General features: G+C 32.8%; 1 protein-coding gene across 1 annotated transcript in view; it reads right to left on the bottom strand.

Moving 5' to 3' along the window:
• LOC126740744 (N(G),N(G)-dimethylarginine dimethylaminohydrolase 1) overlaps nucleotides 1-5,368 on the bottom strand; it is a 74,768-nt gene extending 69,400 nt beyond the window's left edge. Inside the window, exon 1 of the mRNA XM_050446904.1 lies at nucleotides 5,025-5,368. Coding sequence (XP_050302861.1) covers nucleotides 5,025-5,282 — 258 coding nt within the window. The 5' untranslated portion in view covers nucleotides 5,283-5,368. The remainder of the gene's footprint in view (nucleotides 1-5,024) is intronic.
• Between the last annotated feature and the right edge of the window lie 9,911 nt (nucleotides 5,369-15,279).

Below are 15,279 nucleotides of genomic sequence, written 5' to 3'. Positions count from 1 at the left end.
TTGAAAACGTTGGCAAGTTTTAAAAGATGAAATCCCAACGTTAACACTAAAACCTCTTTCTAGTACTAGATGGGAAAGCAGAATAGATGCTCTGAAAGTTCTTAGACATAATTTAGGAAAAATATATGACGCTTTATTTGCACTTTACTCTGATAATACTAGGGACTCCGATACCAAAACTATAGCTAATTCATTACTCTTAAAGATTAAGTCGTTTAAATTTATTTGTTCCATTATTGTATGGTATAATGTGTTAACAAAAATTAATATTGCAAGTAAAGTGATGCAGGAATCCGATGTTGCCCTACCTAATATTATTTTAATCTTAAAACAGACTAAAACATATATATCTAGTATTAGATCAGAAGAAGGTTTCACTGATATTTTAGAGGAGGCCAAAAAAGTTACCGAAGATATTGATTGCGACCCTTCGTTTCCTCCGATTAATATTGTTAGACCCCGAACAAAAAAGCGTTTATTTGACTATGAGTGTGTAGACGAGGCCCCCAAAAAATCCAGTTGATCAGTTTAAAATTAATTTTTATTTTATTATATTAGATACTACATTATTAAAATTGGAAGAAATATTCGAGCAAATGAAGCAACATGATACGTTGTTTAATTTTCTTAACAACCTACATAGCTTTCTCCAAACAGAAAAATCAATTAAGTTTGCAAAATGTGAAGCTCTTGAGAAAATTGTATATGATCCATCAAAAAATGAAAAAGATATTTTAGCTCAAGATTTATCTGATGAAATTGATAATGTTGCACCCTATATTTCCCCTGAAATGAATGCCTTAAATGTTCTTACCTACCTATTTATAAATAACCTCATCTATGTTTTTCCCAATTTAGTATTTTCCATTAGAATTTTCTTAACATTACTTGTCACAGTAGCTAGTGGAGAAAGAAGCTTTTCTAAACTCAAAATAATAAAAAATTATTTACGATCCACAATGGGTCAAGAGAGGCTTTCTGACTTATCAATAATTAGTATTGAAAAAGAAATTTCAGAAAATATAGATGTGTCTAACATTATGAGTTACTTATTATATTGGGTATTACGTCACTTATAGCAAAAATCAATTTAGAAATTTTTATCTCACACGCTCAACAATTGAAAAGAAGAAGAAAATAGACTTATTCACGTATTTAAAAGAAATATGAACTTAAATCTGTAACAATACCGTTCGATATACTTAATTTAACTTAAGTTCAATAAGTTTTAAATACAATAATTTACTTGAGGTATAATAGATTTTTTATATACCTAGGAGCTGAGGATCAATCTATTAATCTCTGAGCTCGTTTCTTCTTTTCAATATCCTACCTAACTTTGTTATGAATATTACAATTAAAAAACGATAAAAAACAACAAGAAGACCTACATTTTTTTTTTTTTAAATATTTGAACCAACGTTTCGGTAGTTATATCTACTACCGTTATCAAGGTAATTAAAGTAAAATTAAATTAAATTAAAAATAAAATATACTTATCTTTTAAATTTTCAGTAATGCAGTCTCATCAAAATTTCTTCCTAATTCGAAAATACTTTATATACTTTTTTATATGATTTGACGGTTTATTAATAGTTTGACAAACTATTTTGAAAGATAACAAAAATTTCAAAGGTTACTTTTTTAAAAATTAAAGGGGTGTGATCTTAATGTAAATTAATCATAGAAAATACATGAATATCAAATATTTTAAATCATTAATTAATTTTGAGATTACCCTGATCTACTTCTCTCTTTAGCAAAGGAATCCATGTATTATGAAAATCAACCGAACAAGTAGCTAAGCATTTATCTTCATTTAACATTATAAATGCACTTTCCTTTAGCTTACGTAATTTTGAAATTGGTTCCTTTGCTAAAATTGAGGAAGCATTCCAGTCTATTCTGTGGTTATTGTCGAATGCATGTTGTGTAATTTTTGATTTCTGAAAATCATTGTTTTTTATGTAAGATTTATGTTCATTAATTCTTTCTGGTAATGGTCTACAGGTTTCACCTATGTAAAATTTACCACAAATACAAGGAATTTTATAGATTACATTTTTATTAAATTCATTTTCATTGAAAGGTTTAGTTTTTGTTAATAAGTATCGTAATGTGTTTTGTGATTTAAAAATAGTTCTTATATTAAATTTTTTAGCAATTCTTTTTATCTTATCAGAAAAACCTGGAATAAATGGTAAAATAAGATTTGTCGTAAAAAGTGGTTGATTCAATTTTATACGTGGATTATCAAACTCATTAAAGCAATTTTCTAAAAATTCTTTGGGATAATTATTTTGAATTAAGATATTTTTAATAAAATCTTTTTCAGTTGTTAAATATTGATTATTACAAATAATGTGTGCACGATCATATAAACTTTTTACCACTCCTTTTTTTACCATTATTGGATGATTAGAATTAAAATTAAGATATCTATTAGTATGAGTTGGTTTACGGTAAATTCTAGTTTCAAAATTTTGTAAATCCTTTTTAATTAAAATATCGAATGAATTTTAATTAAAAAGGATTTACAAGGATTTTTTATGAATTCGTCACAACAATACAGATTTTACTTAAATCAAAGTGTCTAACATTGTTAAAACATTTGCATTAAAAAAAGCGAGAAAAGCAAACTTCGTAAAATCATTGGATATGTTAGCTACCTGCCCCTTTATGTATACATATACATATTATAAAGTGCATGTTGCGTATGTAAATAATATATATGTATGTATTTAATTACAACTTATTTGTAAATACATTACATTACAAATAAATTGTAAATAAAATTATGATTTAATATAAAATAAAGTGTTTATGTTTCTAAAATGTTGTTTTTTTTTAAGTTAAATTATTTCAAGTGTATTTATTTACAAATGTTTATCAAAGGCCGGATTCGGTGGGGTAAAGGAGGGTCGGCAAAATTTTTTTTGCACCCGGGCGGCGAATACCCTAGGAACGGCCCGGGATATAAGCCTATTTAATTTAGTTTTTTGTTTTAATGTCATAGATTCAAAAATTTTGCCGAATTCTTAAATAAAGACCCTACAGTTACTACACAGAACAATATGAACAAAATCTTAGATAGACTTATTTTGTCATCAAGAAGCGGGATTTTCAATAACCACCAAATTATGTCTTGATATCATTGGATGTTATTTCTTTGTTGACAAATATTCCAACTGATCTTGTCATTGCAATTTTAATGAGAAAGTCGGACCTTATAAAAAAACCGATATACGTTATTTTTGCGAGTCGCTTTAGACTATTAAAATTTCGTATTTCAAAATAATTATTTGAATTTTATTGAATAGTTTTTAGATTAGATATGGCTAATTATTTATCACCTTTTTGCTCCGACATGTGATAATATGTGAACTTCAAAAAATATGCATTGATAAATTACCTAATAAAATAACATTTTTCCAACGATACTTCGATGACGATATTACTAGCATGCCTGCTGACCAAATTGGTGTTCTTCTTATCATATTTAATACTTTTCATTCAAAACTACAATTTACGCTCGAAATAAAGTCTTACAACTAAATCACCAAAATATATAAATAACCAAATATATATAAATAAATAACCAAAATATAATAAAAACAGATTGGTACCAAAAACCGACATTCTCAAAAACGTTTTTAAACAATAATTCTAATCACTCTTTGAAACAAAAAAATTAATATTATAAAAAAAATCTTAAAATACCCTATGTCAGTAATCTCTCTAAAAATATTTCAAGAGAATTTAATGGCGACAATTTATACATTGCTTTTAAAAATAAAAACACTACCAAACGATTATTTTCAAAATTAAAAACAAAGACATCCAAGGACTTAGAAAGTAATGCAATCTATAAAATTCCATGTTGTGAATGCGATGGTGTTTACATCGATCAACCGTCAAGGTATTTAAAAGCTAGAATTTCTGAAGATAAACGCAGGGGAAAACCTCATGTACTTATTAACAGGCATTCAAAAATCGCTCTTGTTGATCACTTTGAAAAATTTTGACATCCTTTTGATTTAAAAAAAACCGATTTTCTATCTAGACAACAAAGATATAAAAAAAGTCTTAAGTAAATTTATTGAAATTAAAAAAACACCTAAGCAGCATTAATAAAAAACAGGATGTTGACAATCTAATTATTGCTTATTTTAACCTAATTAGCAACATAAATGTGAAAAAACAAAATGAAAAAAGGAGAAAAAAACTAAATTCAACTAAAAACACCTTGTACATAGCCTAACATCCAATACGATGTAAGTCCCCAGGTATATTTATCAAATAAAATGATAAAAACAAACCTTATCAATGTAATTACAACAAAAAAAAAATTTAATAAAAACAAATTACCTAGATTGTCTCACAGCTATTGCTAAAATTCATCTACTAACATAGATGGTTGAGTGTTAGTTTTTCTTATTTCAGTTAAGTTTTATAAAAAATTTTCAAAATAATTAATTTTAATCATATTCATCATTATTTTAATTGTAAAAAACTGATGGTCAATGGTTCTTAATTTAATGATTTTATTTGTTTTTTATGTATCCAACAAAAGCAAAATTCAACAAACAAATAGTAAAAAATTGCTATTATCCAGCTTTAGAAAGAGTCATAAGTTGCCAAATTCTTTTACCCATCTTGCTACCGTTTTCAGTACATCATTTTATGCATGGATAAAAATAAAAACAATATACAATCCCAATCTCGTTTACCCCAATAAAAAAATCTTTCACTCGTATATGCATATTATTCATTATTCTTACATATATATTAATGAATAAATGCTGAATTTTTGGATAAGAGATAATAAAACAATGTTTTTTTTCAAGTTTCTTGATGTTATGCGTTCATGTAAGCATAAAGTGTTTAAATATTTCCTTAACTTAAACTAATTTGTATGCTTGTTAAAATGACTTGTTTGTTTTTATTTATTTATTGAACACTGTCAATTTATAATTGTAAATAAATCTAGAGTGTTCAACTGGTCACCCTACCTATGACCTTACTTCTTTCTGCCGATGTGCCGCACCTGGCCTAGTAATAAGCGCGGTTCCATTACAAACCACCGCGCAATCCTCAACAAAAACACATTCCGGTAAAGTTTCGTCAGGTGGTAGCTCAATTACGTCCAATCCTAACTCCCTTAGCACCCTGACGTAATTTTCATGTTCTTTTTTAGCCTCTTCCAAATCGATTTGACCTCTAGTTCGCAACGAATTCGGTATACGGCTGACCACGGCGTGTGTGTACCGAAATGCCGCCATTTTGTATCCGTGCGGATATCGCGAAAGCCGTAGATGGACTGCCGAGTAACGGTTAACTTCGAGGGAAGGCGCGAAATCGAATCGGCTCTATTCGGTTCAGTCGGCGGTGTGCTTTTGGTCCTTCGAACCGGACTGACGCGACGCCCTGTTTGGTGTTATTTTTAGGTTTATACCGGAATTCTATTGAAAGGATTATAAATGATCATTGAAATTTTTTTTACTAAAACACCAAAATCGAAAGACCTATATGACTTAAGTGATTGGTATTATTGCAGACAGTACAAATGTGTCCTGTAGACACCCAAAAGTTTTTTTGTTTTTTTTTTAAATACAAAGGTCCAACGGACATTAATATCTTCAAAAAATCCAATAGATATCCATATTACAACTTTTACTGTTTATACAAAAAAGATCTATTGTCTTAGTTTTAATATGTAATTGATATTTAAGGGAGAGTTGGGGAATGGTGCGCCGTTAAGCAAAAATTGTATTTGTGGCGAGCCTATAACATATAAATTAGTTTTAAAAATGGTATGAGATGTATTACTTATTAATGTATATACAGGGTGACAATTTCAAGAGTAGCCATGGCTTGTAATTTTTAAACCGTAAAAGATATAAAAAAATGCTTAAAACCGTTTCTATAGTAACAAGGAGGAACCAAAATGATGAATTTTTTAGGGATAGGATACTATCATCTCCCTAACCCCCAGAGCCACCCTCTTAAAAATTTTAAATTGGAAGGGTAGTCGAGTGATACCTTGTTTGAAAGGTCTATTAATTCCCTATATTATGCGACCCTACTTATAATAATCAATGCATTTATTTTAGAGTTATGCCAATTTTAATATTTTATTAAAGGTTATTTAAGTGTTTTTTAATTTCTTATAAAATTAACATATTTTGAAAATGTCATAAAATATTTAACATTTGAACATTAGTACAAATGGTTAAGAACTAGGAAAACACTCTGCAATATTGCGTTTATTCTATTTTTAAAACAATAAAAATCTGCATTGAACTTTAATTATTTTATTAAATGCTTAAAGTGGCTTCCATTATTTTGCAAGCAAAAGTACAATCTGTTTTCAAACTCTTGACGAACATTTCTAAAAACTTCAGTTGTTAATAATCGGCACTCTTGTGTAATTCTTTGTTTTAGCTCCTCAATGGTGGCAGGCTGCGTTTTGAAAACGACCGATTTTAGGTGACCCCAAAGAAAAAAATCGAGAGGGGTGAGATCTGGTGATCTTGGCGGCCACTCAATAGGTCCTCTTCTACCAATCCATTGGTCTGGATAATGATTATCTAGCCACTCTCTAACAGGCAATACATAATGTGGTGGGGCCCCATCTTGTTGAAAATGCAATAAATTTTCATCAAGAACAAGATCTCCATTTTCATTCCTTTGGTTTTCCAATTCCGTTATTACTAAAGGCTCAACAGTTGTTTCTAACATTTCAGCATAAATTTCTCCATTTAGATTATCATCAATAAACAATGGCCCAATTATATTATTCCCTAGAATTCCGGCCCACACATTTATTTTTTGGGGATATTGGGTGTGCCCTTCCCTAAAAATATGGGGATTCTCATCACTCCAGTAACGGCAGTTTTGCTTATTAACGTTACCGTTTAAATAAAAAGTGCACTCGTCACTGAAACAAATGTTTTTTATAAAACGTGGCTCATTTATTATTTTGTGGGTCATTAATTCACAAAATTCGATCCGCCTGTCTGGATCGTCATCACCAAGTTCTTGAACAATCTGTAGCTTGTAAGGATGTAATTTATTAATTTTTAATATCTTTCGTACTGATTCACGAGACACTCCTGTGGCAGCTGCTGCTTGACGAGTCGACATACCAGGATCCATAGCAAAATGCCCAAGAACCTCAATCTGAGTTGCTTCATCCAGTATTCTTGGCTGATTTTTCTTTATATTAACTACAAACCCAGTTTCTTCAAATTTTCTTACCAACTTCTGGTTGTAATAATGCCCAACCTGCTTATCTGGGTGCCTCTCATTAAATATTGTGGCACTTCTACGAAAACAGCGATTTTGAGAACCATAAATAAATATCATTTCAACTCTTTCGGCGATCGTATAAACCATTGTAAAAATAAAACTAGAGTAGTGAGAGAACTTTAAATCACAAAAAGAACCACGATATTACTAACCAAACCAAAAATTGAACATTTTAAGGCAAAATTTAAATAAACAAAAAACAACAAATATTTCGAGAATGGCAGGCATCGAAAATTTTCCTTTTTTTTACATCGCCAAATACCATTCCGACAATTCAATAATTTCAGTATAAGTGTACTATTTATTGGAGTTTTGTTTTGGCTTTTAACAATTCATTTTAGTATCAGAATAAATATTTTTATTCTGATAGTAAAATGAATTGACTAACATTTAAAAGGACATACATATCTCGGAAATGGTTGCATTGATTTTAATGAGTAAGACGGCAAAGTATAGGGAATTAATAGACCTTTCAAACAAGGTATCACTCGACTACTCGGTTAGGGGGATGATAGTATATCCCTAAAAAATTCATCATTTTGGTTCCCCCTTGTTACTATAGAAACGGTGTTAAGCATTTTTTTTATATCTTTTACGGTTTAAAAATTATAAGCCATGGCTACTCTTGAAATTGTCACCCTGTATATGTAAAATGTTATTTAAAAAAAATCTACTATGCAAGTATAAAATTAAACAAAAATAAAAAACCATTTGCGCATAATTACCCGTCCCGACAATGATGGGCAAGTGTTAGGTAGTCGTGCGCAGGAAATATCTGTTTTAAAAAATTATTTATTTTTAAATATTAACATTTAAAGTAGTTAATTTTTTAGTAGTAATATTTAAACAGCAGTATAAAGCCTTAATTTAAACAGTAGTCGCAGATGTAATTTTCTGGAGTATCAGCAGACGTGCAGGCTGCGTGGTTCCAAGAAGCACACATAACACAGCGGTACTATAGTTCTCGATTTTTGCCAACTTCTCCACAAATACAACATATCTCGTTGGGTTTTGAGGGAGTTTTTGGAGAAGGCGGCATGAAGTTAAATTCATCAATATCGTCTAACTCATCATCGTCGCATATCTCAGACAATTCATTTTCCAATGAATCATCGGATGTCTCAGGTGTGGCCTCTCTCTTTCTTTTTTGTTTTCCTTTAAGTGTTTTTGTATCTTGTGTTTCTTCTTCAAAACATTTTCTTATAGTTTTCTTTTGGAGTGATTTTCCTTTTTCCTTTTTCTTTAAGTTTTCTTCTAAGATTTTTGAACATTGCTTTTTTTAGCATTTTTTTTTACTCCTTTAATAACTTTTTTGTTGGTATAGGAGCCATAGAAAGGAAAGAGTTCTCTTTCGATGTACCTGGCTGAGGATTGTTATAGTCAATTAAAGATGTTTGTCTAGCCTCTGGCAAAGAATCCTTTTCTTCTGGTTCAGAACTATTTGGCAATGAAACATTAGCTTCTGGTCTGGATAAGGGTGGGTGATTTTCGTCGCTGCTAACAATAGTGCAATTTGTGTTTTGCCTAGAAAGGGTAAAATCATCCTCACTAAATCTGCCTGGATTTAGTGGATAAATTCCTGAAGTGCGGAACCTTGAGACAGCTTTCTCCATGGTGGCGACTTTCATGAATGCTCTGTTTAATAATTCAGATACGTCATATTCTGTTATTTTTTGATGTCCAGAAGTAGATAAATGAAGATCGTATTCTCTATAGAGAGCATTTTTAAGTGGACTAAAAAAAGTTAGATCCAATGGCTAAAGACGATCTGAGGTGTGGGGAGGAAGAGAAACCATATTAATATTATTTCCTTTACAAAAATTATAAGCCGAAATCGAAATATGGCTTGAATGGTTGTCTAAAACCAATAGGACAGATGCAGTAGGCTTTGCATATTTTGTAAAATGAGACAACCACTCAACAAATAGCTCAGAGTTAATCCAACCGTTCTTGTACAAGGCACCTAAGGGTCCATTTTTTTACAGAGTTGTTGGCATTTTTACTCGGGGATATATGAGCATGGGGGGGTGTAATTCCCTGCAGCGGTCATAAAAAAAACTCCAGTTATTGTCCTTCCCCTTTCAGCAGATATAGCAGAGCCCACTTTTTTTACTCCTCTGGCACCATAAACTTTCGGACATTTAGCTTGAACCATTGTAATGCCTGTTTCGTCCATGTTAAATATTCTGCTTGGTTAAAATTTAAACTTTTGCATAAGAATCTTCAGATTAGAATAAAATAGTTCTACAGATTCTCTCGTAGATAAACTCGTGCCCTCAGGCTGTCGCAGTTTTATCTCGGGAAATCTTTTTAGAAATCCATAAAGCCATGCTTTTGCCAGCTAGTCCCCATTCTCGATTAAAGTTGTGAATAATATTATTTTGTTCTGCATACCTAAATGCAAGCCTTCTTAGACCATCAGGTGTCAACCCAAAGAACAATTTTGAAAGCAGCAGAACATAATCTTTTAATTCACACTCTATTTCTTTAGAGAATACAGTTTTACGGCCCAATTGAGGTAGTTTATAAGATCATCTTCCAATAACTTTTTTCTAAGGGTAGATTCTGGTATTTTAAAGGATCTTCCTACTTCCCTAATTTTTCTTCCGTCGATCCTTATAGCATCTAGGGCTTTTTGCAGGGTTTCTGTCGTGTAAGAAAGGATATCAGTCTTTCGTGTGTAATTTCTAGGCATCTGAAAACATTAAATAGTACTATTACTTCTTAGCATTTAATTACGTGAACGGGAATCGTGCACTTCTGCGCACAATTGCCCTTTTGTTATTGTCTTTTATAAAAACATGATGTGGCCAAAAACATATAAACAATGTATGATTTAAAGGTGCCTAAATATTCACAATACTCTAGATCTTACAAATATAAGTAATGTAAAACGATTGGACAAAAATTATGGACTTATAAGAAACAAAGAAAAATTCAATCGGTTAACCTCTCGGCGATCGTAAACACACTAATGGCGCCAACGGTCGCGCACACATTTTAGGCACTCCGTTGCAGAGAGCAGCACTGGTTTAGCGTTTCGGATAGCCCGCGAAATACAAAATATCATGGTGCGCACGATTACCCACCGCGCACCATTACCTAACTCTCCCTTACCCATTAAACGAAAAAAAACAATACAAATACTAATTGTAACATAGATAAAAGTTTCTTTAACTCAAATTATGTGTTTAAGCTTTATTACAATTAATACAAAATAATTTAAAGACCTGTACATAAAATTTGTTTTGTATATATATTTCTTATTATAGAGGGTATGCCACTTAACTCCACAACTCCACAACAGTTTACACTTGATAACGGTTGGAGATACTTACCAACCGAAACGTCGTGTTACATTAAATAAATAAGACAATGCAAGTTCGACAAGATGTTTTCATTATTTTTATCCTCGATTTTACCTGAAGTTGTAAATAGACGTACTTATTTGTTTTCTTGTTATTTAAATGTAAATATTTCGGAAACAGTTGAGTTTTGAAATAAGGTGTGTTATTCGAAACTTGCTTGAAATTTCGCCTATATTTCATAAATGCAATAAAAAATGTAGCATTTCATTTAAAAAAATGACCGATGACGTCATATCTTTTTTTTGTTCCACCCTGTATACAAAAATTTATGTGAAATAATGCGTAACTTAAAAAAATATAAAATATTTTTATTTATGAAATAAAAATCGACGGGTCCGAGCGTTTTCTCAAAAAATCATGTCTCATAATTTTTATCGAATTTATGCGGAACTTTAGGCGGTCACTGTATACATTACAAATGTACAATCACAAGCATTCCTAATATGCTGATGGCTGGTTAGCCAGTGCACAAACCTCTGAATAGGTGTTTTTATGCCTTAGGGTTGTCAGGGATTGCTTCGAGTGACGGGGTAAGGGTCTCTCGTCTCCGATGTGGTTTGTGGCCACGATAGCAAAATGTAGATTTAGCATTTTGAAGATTTAACGACTTTGTATGACACTTTCCTTCAATTACTAAGGGAAAAATAGATTTAAAAAACCCGTTTAGTGGTCTCAGGTACCGCAGCACAAAAACGGCGTGTCTTAAGGGCTCTGAATAAATTTGACAGCTTGGGAACTTGGGAAGCTTATTGTACAGGCAGACCGATTGCGCACACACCCAGGGGAACACGTTAATTGGCCTGTCTTGCCAAGGAAGTCTCAGATGAAAAGTAGTGGAAGGTAAGAATGATTGTTGTTATTGGTTAAGTTAGGGTGGTCTATGGCGAAAGTAAATTAGGAGTCTTTTATAAATAGGGCTGTGTATAGAGGGGTTGTGAAGGTCGTATCGGATATCAGTGAGGTTTCTAGTTATTTCAGAGAACTGCAGTCACTGAGGGGCTCCATCCTCGCAATGTGTGATCCTCATGTTACTTGGAGTTAAAGTTCAACATCTAAGGACTTTATTTTGAATTGTTTGTAGCCTTTTCCTCTGAGTATCCAATACGCTTACCCATACCGGTGTTCCATATGTCAGGGTGGGTCAAATTATGGTTTTGTAAAGTTTTAATTTATTTTCCGTGCTTAAGGAGTCTGATGGGATCAATGTTCGGTTATGCGAAAACTTTCGGAAGAGGATGGTAAGTTCAGTTAATTGGGGGTTTATTTGAGTTTAAATTTTTCGTAATAAGGAATAAGTTGGTTAAGGTGTCTTTGGATTAAGGATTTAGTTGCTGGGGAATAATACGATTGATTACACATAATACACTTGATAGATAGTATAGTTGGTTACCTATGCATGGCACATTGCATTATCATTAGCGAACTGCGCAATTTTTGTGGTGGGAGTTTTGGGGATATCAGAGGTATATAAGGTGTAAACTAAGGACTGAGCCCTGAGGAACTCCTGCGTCTAGTTTTTTAGGCTTTGAGAGTTTATCTTCGATTTTTATTTGAAAGAATCAATCGCTTATGCGGGAGTTAAGATTAAAAATTAATCCTTCATGACAAACTGAACCGAATGCCAGCACCACGTTGTTGATCTGCCTATTGAAGTCCAATAGAGTTCATGGGATGTAAAGGCGCTATCTAAGGCGCATTTGGCAGCTAAGAGTGTTGTGGTATGCCCGGGTCTAAAGCCAAACTGTTCAGCAGGTAACAGCTGTAGAGTCTTGACCACAGAGATGATCCTTGTCATAAGATACCTCTCGGTCAGTTTGGCTAGCGAATTACCCACTCAACATAAGTCGGTCTCTTGGACGTTCCGTTTCATCCCATAAACTCTATTGGACGATCCTGTGACATGCTTTTGGAACAGTACGGGCCACAAATGGGATTGTCCCAACTTGATCACATAGACGTCCTTTGGATAGTACCATAAAAGTGGAGGGAGCGACCTTCAATTTAAAATCCGAGGTAAAATCATCTCTGCTGACCGTTGCGACCACAAGATACCGATATAGACGAAAGCGAAAGTCTTAAATTAGTTATTATGAAAAAGCATAATATCCATTAGGAATCAAACGTCCTAAATCAAAAAATAAAATGGAGCACGGAAAACATCAGACACAACAACGCAATGCACCGAACGTCTCCAATGTGCAATAACAATAAAGAATTGTCGAGAAGAGCGACCTCTCTATGTCGTGGAGTAGAACTAGCTGGAAACTAAGTTTGACTTTACAATACGACGACAAATTTGAATTTTATTCTATAGTAGCGTGGGCGTAAAATAGTTGGGATGGTGACTTGGGGAAAAAAAAGTTGGTTACATTTCAAGTTTGATTGTAAAATTACAAAATGTTAGAAAAGCTTTATGCACATACATTCGCAATTACTACTTAAATAATACTCAAGATTAAAAAACAAGAAAAAAATGTTATAATAATATATATTTAATAAGGGATAAAAACAAATACCCAAGAGACATCCTACGAATATCCTAACTCTGAAAATCCCCAGGACGTCCAATAAATGTATTTGGACCATCCCACGCAGGACATTTGCGTCCAATATAGTAGTACCACAGATGTAAGTAGCTCCGCACAGAGCTATTTACCGTGGTATTTATCTGTATACCGAGCTATTTACATCTGTGGTAGTGCTTCCCCGGAACAATAAGTGTTTACTGGGTAAGGACTGAAATGGGGCGCTAGGAATTGGGTAGGGAGGGATCATTCTCTGGTTTGAGGATTGGGATTATTATGGCACTTTTCCATTGTTTGGGGAAATGTTGCAGTTTAACTATAGCGTTAGTTATGTGCAGGATTTGTATTATGGTTTTGCGGGGGAGGTTCTTGAGGACTTTGTAAGGGATATTATGCGGACCGGGTGATTTGTTGTTAGGAAAACCTCGAAGGTGTTTTCTTATTGCACTGGGGTTAGTTTTTAGGGATAAATAGGTTTCTAGAGTAATGGGATATTTTCTTTCTGAGAATTTCCTGGCAGCGTCTGTTATGGTTTTGTGTTCGTCTGTGACGTCAGGTGCTTTACTGTGGACTTGTGTGTGCTTGTCAAAAAGACAAAGTAAATTTGAAGTTAGAAACTGTACCTTATCGTTAGCATTATCCAATTCATAAAAAATCTATCAAGATTTGTTCGGCCATGCTTCATTGCATTTTCCAATCTATTAGTTACATCTTCAGTATATAATGCGACTTGTATAGTCCAACGAGTCCAAATTGAAAAAGCAAAAAATAAAATAATAAAGCCATCAAACGTTTCTGACCCGACGCCACATTACCGGGGCTAACTAATAAAAATTCAACAATTGACGTTAATATCTTGGTGTACAATTTATCGTGTTGTAACATTTGGAGACATTATAGATCATTCCATAAAGCGGAAGCAGGTCAACCAACACCAGAAGTTGCGAAAAATTGACAACGCGACTAAGGACGTTCCTTGACGAATAGTGTATGGTTTTTATGAAGACAATTTAGTGCCAACTTTGGAAATGATAAAACACAAACTAACTTAAGCATAAAATACTTGACAATAGGATGATTATAATGGAATCACGGCGTATCGTTTCACTTTGTCAAGAATATTTACGCAATATTAAAAACTATAGAAAAATAAACAGAAACATAGTGTATTTAGATACCGTGGTTCGATACGTATGACGTTGTTAAGTTTAGTTGACAAATCTAATAAATGTGTTCTAAATACGTCTTGCTCACGGGAAAAACTTGTAATTATTCTCTATGCTGGTGGAGAATTTTTTTTTTTTTATCTCGAATGCACTGCTTTTATCAGCAAAAAACATTGCAAAATCATCGGCCGATTACCACCAAGATATGAGTTATTTGAAAGATCAGCTTTTGCCAAATATTCCACCTAACTCTGTTATCGTAATGGACAATGCTTCTTACCATTCCCGAATATTAAATAAAATACCAAGCACCAGTTTTAGTTTAGAAGATATTTTAGATTTTATTAAAACATTGACATTTTAGAAAAAGTTCCCACTAAAAAAGATTTACTGCAAATTATTAAAAATTATAATCTCAAGAATGAGTAGGTTATTGACAGTATTTTTGGAAGTTATGGACATACTTTACTAAGTCTACCTTCCTATTATTGCGTCTTTGATCCGATTGAACTGGTTTACGGAACCATAAAACCAAGCTTCCACTCGGAGGAGTGATGGAACTTTTGGAGGTCTGCCTACGTTATTCCTATTTTCAAGTGAAAGATAGGTTTTACGCTCTTTTTAGTCTGCCTATGGGGTCATCGCTGTCTCCGGTGGTAGCCAACATATATATGGAATGGTTTGAGGAACAGGCAATCAGCACCTCACGACAAAAGTCAAAGATGTGGCTGCGATACGTTGATGACACATTTATCATCTGGGATAAAGGGGAAGACAAACTTCAGGGCTTCTTACACTACCTGAACAGCATGGTGCCAAGTATCAAATTCACCATGGAGACGGAGAAAAATTCGACGCTGCCATTCTTAGATGTTCTTTTCAAAAATTCAAATGGCATTATAAGAACGT

The sequence above is a fragment of the Anthonomus grandis genome, chromosome 9 (genome assembly GCF_022605725.1).
Source record: "Anthonomus grandis grandis chromosome 9, icAntGran1.3, whole genome shotgun sequence".
Lineage (NCBI taxonomy): Eukaryota > Metazoa > Arthropoda > Insecta > Coleoptera > Curculionidae > Anthonomus > Anthonomus grandis.
Note: the sequence above shows the minus strand (reverse complement) of the source record. Positions and strands in the feature narration are given on the sequence as shown.